This window comes from Cebus imitator, unplaced genomic scaffold, assembly GCF_001604975.1.
Source record: "Cebus imitator isolate Cc_AM_T3 unplaced genomic scaffold, Cebus_imitator-1.0 Scaffold1199, whole genome shotgun sequence".
NCBI lineage: Eukaryota > Metazoa > Chordata > Mammalia > Primates > Cebidae > Cebus > Cebus imitator.
The window spans coordinates 8,037-17,355 of record NW_016108514.1 but is presented as its reverse complement, the minus strand read 5'-3'; the positions used below and the strand labels follow the sequence as shown (position 1 = coordinate 17,355).

At 48.3% G+C, this 9,319-nt stretch overlaps 1 protein-coding gene across 3 annotated transcripts in view; it reads left to right on the top strand.

Moving 5' to 3' along the window:
• Positions 1-5,267, top strand: part of LOC108298918 (transketolase-like protein 1) — a 15,867-nt gene extending 10,600 nt beyond the window's left edge. For 2 of the 3 annotated variants that reach the window (XM_017521422.2, XM_037735911.1), the window contains exons 5-8: positions 2,050-2,146; positions 2,299-2,418; positions 4,274-4,388; positions 5,053-5,267. In XM_017521422.2, the coding sequence (XP_017376911.1) occupies positions 2,050-2,146; positions 2,299-2,418; positions 4,274-4,388; positions 5,053-5,203 (483 nt within the window). In that variant the 3' untranslated portion in view covers positions 5,204-5,267. Of the gene's footprint in view, positions 1-2,049; positions 2,147-2,298; positions 2,419-4,273 lie in introns of all 3 variants that reach the window. The other variant, XM_037735912.1, reaches the window with a different exon arrangement.
• Positions 5,268-9,319: the final 4,052 nt, after the last annotated feature.

Genomic DNA, 9,319 nt, shown 5'->3' with positions numbered 1-9,319 from the left:
GAAACTCCGTCCCAAAAAAAAAAAACAAAAACAAAACAAAAACAAAAAACAGTTGTGACCTTTACCTGCTTTTCCTTGGGAAGGAACATTTTATGAATTTCAGCTTAGCTTGAACTCTTCTGTTTTCCAAATGGAGTGTTTTGTTGTTGCTGTTGTTGAGCTCAAAGATAATAACATGAAGCCACTTGAGCATCTTGGCCGCAAACTAAACAAAACAGAAGTCATCCTGGCGGTGGCACACGCCTGCCATCCCAGAACTTTGGGAGGCAAAGGCCGGGAGGATTGCCTAAGGCTGGGAATTCCAGAGCAACCTGGACAACATAGCGAGATTCCCAACTCTACAAAAGTTTTTAAAATTAGCCGGGTATGGCGGCTTGCACCTGTAGTCTCCGCTATTCAGGAAGCTGAAGAAGGAGGATAGGGGAGCTCAGGAATTCAAGGCAGCGGTGAGCTATGATGGATCACATCACTGTACTCCAGCCTGAGTGGCAGAGGAAGACCCTGTCTCTAAAAACAAAACGAGACAAAGAATAATGGAAATCATTTTAAATGAATCATCTGTTAGGTTCAGATTTTACAGTTCTAAGGCCAGGAAGAAAAGGGAACATGATCTCTGGTATTCTAACAAAAGCCCCGAAAAGTTCAGATTATCAGCCTATCTGTAGATAAGGATTAGAGAAGGCAAGTGGCTTACTTAAGGGTTTTCAGCCTGTGAGCACCAAGACCAGAATACAGGCCTGGGTAGTGAGCCCAGTCTCACTGAGCACCCTCTGCTCAGCCTGCCTGTCAGGGCCGTGCGTGGGGAGCACCAGAAACTTCCATGGAGAAAATAAGTGACTCTGCTCATCACCTAGAGAGTGGGGCTTGCAGACATTTTGGCATGCTTCCTTCCTGTCTTTTTTCTAGGCATACATGTATATTTTACACGGTTGAGATTATACTGTATAGAAAAGTTTGCCCATAGCCACTCTTGAAAGAGCAGCAGGTAACATCCAGGTTGGTTTCTAAGGACTAGGCTGCGCCAGAATTCAGTTTCGAGTGCTCAGAATGGCCAGACTGCTGCCATAAAGCAGGTGTTTCCAGAACTGTCCACTGTGTGCCGTAGGTGGTAGCTGGATGGAAAAGTTAGTGCTCACCGTTAGTGTTCACCACAGGTTCTGTTTCTGTGGGGAGGGTGTCTTGACATTCACATGGTTTGCAGAGCTTACTTATTTCTGTCTCCTTTTTTCTAATACTTTTCCTGTCCTGCCAAAAGAAAGTACATTTCCTGGTGGGAAAGGATGTGAGTTAAATGTGTATGATAATATGCATGATGTGGATCATTAAAGGGCTGAGCTTTGCAAAGACGATATGGATATGTGTGCACGTGAGTATATGTATTTTAAGAGGCCAGGGTATCCTCAAAGATTGGGGTGGCTCAGAAACCCTATCTGTATTACCAGTAATGGTTCTTAAGCTACAAGGAAACCTAGAGAGAGAGGAAGTGGAGAATAATTCCACATGCCTCTGGTGGGTAGCTTTGGAGGCAACTAAACTATGAAAGAAGCCCAGGAAGTCTGCCATTGCTTGCAGAATAGTACGTTATTGAGAGCGAGGGCTTTGATGTCAGCCCCACCTGCCCTGAGCCGCTTCCTCCTGCTCTGAGATTTCCTTTCCTCAGCTGCAGAATGGTCTCACCACTGAACGGATCTTACAGGGAGGCTGTGAGAGTTCTCAGAGCTCAGGCGCACAGAGCGTGTTGCCAGTGCACGGCATGTTCCTGTGAACGTGCTAGTCATTGGAGTCCAATCTCGGTGGGCCATAGTCAGCTCTCAGACCAGACCCCTGATGGGTATGTAGCATCTCCATGCTGCAGGACAGCTGGGGCAGCATGGTTGCCTATCAGAAAGTGTGTGTCCTGGCTTGTAAATGCATGGTATTTCTTAGTAGTGAATTATTAAGAAGTGAAGTTGTTAGAATCGGGGGATAGTAGCATAGCAGCATGCATTCCACTTTGAGATGCACTCTGTGTAGTAACCACAGCATTCTGTTTTGCTGGCGCTATACCAGGTCCTCTGCCACTGTGTCAGTGACAAGGTCACAGTTATTGGAGCTGGAATTACTGTGTACGAAGCCTTAGCAGCTGCTGATGAGCTTGCAAAACAAGGTCAGTTGGTTGTGTCTGAGCATTGAAGTTCGAGCTGGGAAGACTTAGGACTTCAGCTACCTCCTGTGCCCTGAGCGCTCTTTTTCTTTTTATCCCTGCATGTTCTTTATTCTAAGTCTGCTTGTACCAAGCTGGTTTTTGCTGTTCTGCAGATATTTTTATCCGTGTCATTGACCTGTTTACCATTAAACCTCTGGATGTCACTACCATCATCTCCAGTGCGAAAGCCACAGAGGGCCGGGTCATTACAGTGGAGGATCACTACCCACAAGGTGTGTGTGGGCATTAGGAATGCTCTGAAAAGTTCTGATGGGGAGTGTTTTTGTTTTCCTTTTTTTTTTGAGACGGAGTTTCACTGTTGTTACCCGGGCTGGAGTGCAATGGCACAATCTCGGCTCACCGCAACCTCCGCCTCCTGGGTTCAGGCAATTCTCCTGCCTCAGCCTCCTGAGTAGCTGGGATTACAGGCACGCACTACCATGCCCAGCTANTGAGTAGCTGGGATTACAGGCACGCACTACCATGCCCAGCTAATGTTTTGTATTTTTAGTAGAGACGGGGTTTCACCATGTTGACCAGGATGGTCTCGATCTCTTGACCTTGTGATCCACCCACCTCAGCCTCCCAAAGTGCTGGGATTACAGGCTTGAGCCACCGCGCCCAGCCTTTGTTTTCCTTTATTATTCACATGGCAGACTCTCAGGCGTCACCTGAGGTTTACATCTTACCTGCCATGCCTTTGTTGTTCAGTACTGACTAAGTGTGAGGCCGTGCTCGTACACCGGTGTGTCTCCAACAGTGCACAGTGCCCGGCCACCAGGGAGGGTCAGTGGCAACAGAGGAGTGGCCATTGCAGGCAAGAGAGGAGGCATGAAAAGCATCACAGTTTCTGTGGGTTTGGAATGATGAATAGTATGCCCCAGACAAGGCATGGTGGCTCACACCTGTCATCCCAGCATTTCGGGAGGCCAACACAGATAGATGACGTGAGGCCAGGAGTTCGAGACCAACATGGTGAAACCCCATCTATTCTAAAAATATAAAAATTAGTTGGGTGTGCTGATACAGGTTTATAGTCCCAGCTACTCGGGAGGTTGAGTAGCACGAGAATTGCTTGAACCCAGGGGGTAGAAGTTGCAGTGAGCCAAGATCATGCCACTGCACTCCCGCCTGGGCAACAGAGTAAGACTCTGTCTCAAAAATAAAAAGTGTGCCCCAACCAGAGAAGCGGGAACAGGATCTTTCAAGCAGAGAACACAGCAAGTGTAGAAAAAGGGTGTGCCAGGAGGAGAGGGCTGGGCAGTGTTTGGGCCTGGAAAGGTTAGGTGGGGCAGATGATGAAATACGAGGAGGAGCATCACGTGTTCATGTGGCAGGGGCCCCTAGCCTGCAGAAGTGGTGCCTGATTCTCTGGAAGGACTCCTAAGCCCCAGAACACAGTCACCCTTACAGCTGAGGTTGATGACAGGGAAAGGGCGCAGGGCAGGATCCACCAGGGCAGGAACCGTGGGCCAGGTGGAGTTGAAAGAAGTCCTGCTCCAGGCTCTATCCGGCCCCACGGGGCATAGTGAGAAGGGCCTCCCATGTAGGCTCTGTTTCTGCCCAGGGATGCCTGCTAGAGACTTGGCACCCCATGTGTTTGCTGGGGGCAGGTCCTGTTGGCACCCTCTGCCAAGCAGGTAACCAAATTCCTGGCTCCCAGCAGGAAAGCAGGTGCTCATGTCAACCACGTTGTTCCTACAAACAGTCCAGGTGCAGGACCACCCTGTCCAGTACGGAAAGCGTCACAGCTGCAAGGAGACCTTCAGCCAAGAGGCAGGCTTGCCAACCAGCAGCCTCAAGTCAGCCAGTCACTTCTGCACTGTTAACTTGTTAGTTTTAACCATTTTCAGGTCCCTGACAGCTTTGAAAATCGGAGTGCCACACTCAGGCAGCCCCTACTGTAGGCTGAGGCAGAGTAGTTTGGAAACCGGCAGTTCAGAATGAGAACTCAGGCCCGTCGGGGTGACTGTTCGCATGAATCAGATTTTCCCCTGGGAAGCCATAGATTCAAAGGCCTCTCCATGTTGGGGCTTTAAGACTGACTAGCTGCTTTCACAAAAGGGCCTGACGTCCTTGTTCCCCCAGGTGGCATAGGGGAAGCTGTCTACGCAGCCGTCTCCATGGATCCTGACATTAAAGTTCATTCACTGGCAGTGTCGGGAGTGCCTCAGAGTGGGAAACCCAAGGAATTGCTGGATATGTATGGAATTAGTGCCAGACACATCGTAGTGGCTGTGAAATGCATGTTGCTGAACTAGAATAGCTGTTGGCTTTAGACTTAAAAGGCCTGTTTACCCCACGTTTGTTTGTTCCAAAACCATCATTTACATCTATATTGTAATGCTTTGTTTCTTAAAAGCAAAGCTGGCTAACACCTTCCTTCATCCCTAGTTTGGAAATTCAAGCTAACTACTTATCTTTTAAACTGTGACTGCCTATGCAAATACCACAATAATTTTTGAATCATTAAAGGGAGTCATACAACGTTAAGTGAAAAAAATAGGTAGTAAAACAACCACCTGACAGTAAGTCTTCTGATAGCGCTATAGATGCATGGTAGAGGTCATAACCTTAATGTACTTCCTTCATGTGCAACTAGTAGAAGTAATCTTTTTTTAATGTGTAAGACTGTAGATAAGTGGTAGAGGTAATAAATTCTTCAGTGTATTTCCTTGATGAGTAACTTACATATAAGACTCTAGATAAATGGTAGAGGTAATTGTTTTCTCAATGTATTTCCTTCATGAGTAAAGAAAATGTGAACTGAAGTATAGATTGCAGTAGCCTAGGTTCCACAACACAATAACACCATGACACCTGCTGTTCCCACCTTGGGATTCTGTGTGCTGCCATCCAACCTGCAGCCTCCTGGGTAACGGTGTGACTGCAGCTGCCCTGGAATTCACTTCACTGTTTGCCTTCATCTCCCCTCTGCTGTTGAGAGCCTGTCAGGCAGCAGCGAAAGCTTGTTGGGATGTCCTGTGCTGCTTGTGTGACTGCTCTGTGAAGCGATGAGAGCACACTAGTTCTGGCCTCTACACTGTACTGTTCAAGTTGGTAATAAAGCATTTCAAAACAGCTGCCTTGTTCAGGACATGCTTTCTGTGCAAATCAGTTTCTCAATGGTCAGTTCCTAAATAAGGAAAAAGCTTTTATCTAAACCAGAAGGAGAATGAGCCGTGGCCCACACCAGTAAACCTGGAAAAGAATAATGGGCTGCAGATGAATCACTCACTAGAGAACAACACGTGGCCTGAAGAGCTGTCCCTGAGCTGATGCCTTCCATCAGCTATAAGCACATACAACTATGTGGCTAGAGGCGAGGCATATTGGTTCATGTCTCTAATTCCAGCACTTTGGGAGGCCAAGGCTGGTGGATCACTTGAGGTCAGGAGTTCAAGACCAGCCTGGCCTACATGGTGAAACTTCTCTATACTGAAAAATACAAAAATTAGCCAGACATGATGGTGCGTGCCTATAATCCCAGCTACTCAGGAGGCTAAGGCAGGAGAATTTGCTTGAACCCAGGCAGCGGAGGTTGCAGTGAGCTGACGTCCTGCCGTTGCACTGCAGCCTGGGCAACAGAGCAAGACTCCATCTAAAAAAAAAAAGAAAGAAAAAGTATGTGGCTGGAACAAAATGCCAGCCATAAAAAGATGAGCCTTAACTTCAAAATGGGATTTAAAATTCTACTAGATGTGTCCGCTGTGTCACATTCCTGTTTTGGCTTTGCTTTTGTTTTGAGACAGGGTCTTACTATGTTGCCCAGGCTGGTCTGAAACTCCTGGCCTCAAGTGATCCTCATGCCTGGACCTCCCAAGGTGTTGGGTTTGGAATTACAGGCATGAGCCACCATGCCCAGCCCACTCCTCATTTTTATTGCCCAAATTAAGTGATCAGAGATCTTTGGATTATCAGCAGTATCACTGAGGAATTGTTCTAGAATGTGGGGGATAAAGATGGAAGCACTGGGCTGGGACCTGGAGTCCTCAGGGTCTCCACCTAATCCTGCTCTTACAAGGCACTGAGCTGGTTTCCTGGCCTGTAAAATGAGCATGATGATGGCTCTGCTGATTTCGTAAGATTTCAAATTTTATTTTGTAAAAATAGTTTCTATAGGGTGATTGCAGAAAATTTAGAAAATGCAAAGAAGCAAAAAATTTTTTGCCTCACCTCACTATTTCAAGGTAATCACAGCTTCTCACACTCAAGACAATTTTACTCATTTAAAGTGTACAATTCAGTGGTTTGCATTCTTTCTCTGGCCATGTACTATTCTATTATATGGATGGAACACATTTTATTCTTCCATTCAGTTGATGAATGTGGATTAGTTCCACTTTTGTCTCTTATGAATAGTGTTCTGACAATTCACATATTTTGTGAAGATGTAGATTTCACAAACTGTGAAAGATGTTGTGTAGATGTAGGTCTTCCCTTCTTAGGGATGTGTATACTAGGAGTAGAACTGAATTGCTGTGTCGTCGGATAATTCTATGTCCCCTTCGAGCGTCTGTGGTGGAAGGTGGTGTTTAAAGAGTTTTGTGAGGAGTCGATGGAGTGACGCTGAAGGTGCTGTGCCATCTGAAAGGCATTACTTTAGAGGAAAGCATTATTTTTTTTATTTTTTTGTTTTGTTTTTTAGTTCTTTGAGGAAGGCATTCTTAACAGACAAAAGTCATGCTTGCTTGTATTCAGGTGCAAAATGTCGGATTTGGTGAGATCACAGGACTGCTGCACGTAAGTGCAGTGTGGCAACAAATAGAGCAACTAATTCCATGATGAAAAAGTGCAATTTCTAAACACAGCAAAGAGCCCCCAAAGCCTCAGTTCAGCCCCCTAGAAGGTTCTAGGCAGAAACAGGACAAATGAAAGTAATGAGAGCACAGGCTCCATGATCACCCAGTGAGGGGCGTGAGCCCTGTTGCCAGCTTGGTCTGGCTGTGACTTCTGAGTAAACAAGTGTGTGTTTCTGAACTGTGAGGAGCCTGGTGATGAACACTCCCTGGAAGATACTGTGGACCCTGGCCTTGGTCCAGCCCCTCGCCCTTGAGTCCTAACATCTTTCTGCTCTGATTATTTCCCATGAATAAACCACCCAGCAGAGGCTCCAGTACCATGTGCCTCGAAACCTGGCTTGAATCCTCATATCTGCTTCTTACCCGTGGGGCCTTGTGTAGCTGTAGAAGGGGATGATGGTGGTGATGACAGGGACAGTATCCCACAGTGCTGTGGTCAGGATGTTAGTGCCATCATTTCAAAACACCCTTGCAGGCCTGCTCTGCATACCTGGCAGCTTCCTACTCCCCAGCGCACCCTCAGCTGGCTCGCCCCATTGGCCCCTCTGCAGCCTCCTTACCCACCTCACTGGGGTTATGCTGAGGCTGGCAGTGACCCACCCACCTGTCTGCTCCCAAAGGGTGAGCCTGGGCTGAAAGGGCTGACACTGGATGGGCAGGGAGTGCTGGAGGCCTGGCGCAGAGGGCTCACCAGGTGCTACCTGGAGGGCATGGCTCCTACCTGTGGGCCAACGGTGGCAGGAGGAGTGGTGGCCTGGGTGGAGAAGGGGACAGGTGTGGTGTGGGTGGAGGCATGCAGCCCGGACCCTCCTGGTTGCTGACTCAGGGAGGAAAACCCTGGAGAGCTAGGCACTCACCTTCAGCCTCGGAGCCCACCCTCCCCGGGGAAGCCAGGAGAGGTTCTACCACTTTAAGAGGCCTCCTCGCCCTGCCAGGCCGAGGTCAGGTTTACAGAAGCTGGGACGTTAGATTCAGGAGGGCTGAAATGATCCGACGTGTCACTCTGTATTTGGGTGAGGAAGCTGAGCACGCAGAGTTACAAACCGCTCAGGGCAGGACCTGGGCTGCACCTGGTATCAGGGCCCACCTGAGAGTCTCTACCTCCCTAAGTGTACCTGTCCCCCGGAGCCTGGTGAGATTGGACGCTAGTTGTGGATGTAAGGGCAGCAATCTAGTTGTGGAGGGTCTCCTTGATGATACGAGTGTGCGTCCCCTGGCAAGCTTGTGACAGAGTTCTCCCAGACAGTGGAGGTCAAGCCACCTACACTACCAAGGGAGGCTCGGAGGGATTAGGGGCTTCTGGAGTCTCAGCTTCAACTGAGGCCAACCAGATGGCCCAATTCCAGGATTCAGGGTCCCATTCCTCCAAAATCACTCCCCATGATTCATGTGGGAAGCGTGGCAAGGCTGGGAATTCATAACTGTGGGAATCTGTAACCGGCACAGTCAAATGTGTTTGGTTGTCAGAGCCGTCAGCCCTGTAGGTACAAGGAGTAAGGGAATTATGAGGGCTTTCTTGGAAGCATCCTAGTTCTACTGTGGCTTGACCTGAGAGGGAGCCTGAGCTCATTGCATCTTCATCGTACATGGGCCCACTTAGGATCTTCCATACCACAGCCCTCATAGCTATCTGTGACCACCATGACAGTCAGGTGCAGCAGGGACCTGAGCTCCCAGATACTTGCTTCCGTTGACCCATCATCCCAAGCAACCGGAGTGACAGGCCGTGGATGGCTCGTGCCCCACTTCCCAGTGGGAAAAAATGCTCAACCCTGCACTCCAGCCCAAAGGCAGAGCCAGACCAATCCCCAAACTGTGTGCATAGCCCTATCTTCTAGAACTTCACCCAGGGCCAGTTCTAAATTAGGAACCAGTTAGAAGACAAAAATCCATACCTAGTATCTCAAGAAAGGAAATTGAAAGCGTGTTTACTTGGGGTTTGAGGGCTAAAAGTGCAAAAGGGACACTGAAGTAACAGAGTTGGTGAAGGAAGAAGCTACAACCCTCAGAGTGAGGGGGCAAAAATAAAGATGTTGGGGTGACCGGGAGTCGCAGTGAGCCTGGGAACACGGAAGGCTTGGGCTCAGGACTCCAGGGAGGGGCTGCTGCAGAGCATCAGAGGAGGAGGAAGCAACATGGTCTAAGAACGGGGTAGGAGGAAGTGTCTGTGGCATCATCCTCCAGTTCACTCATTCTGTCTTCAGTGGCATCGATTTGTTGTTGAGTCCATCAGATAAGATTTTCATTTCAATGACTAGGCTTGTGTACTTCTACAAGTTCTGCATGCTGCTTTTTCAAATCTCTCCCTGGATTAAACTAACTCTTCTGATTT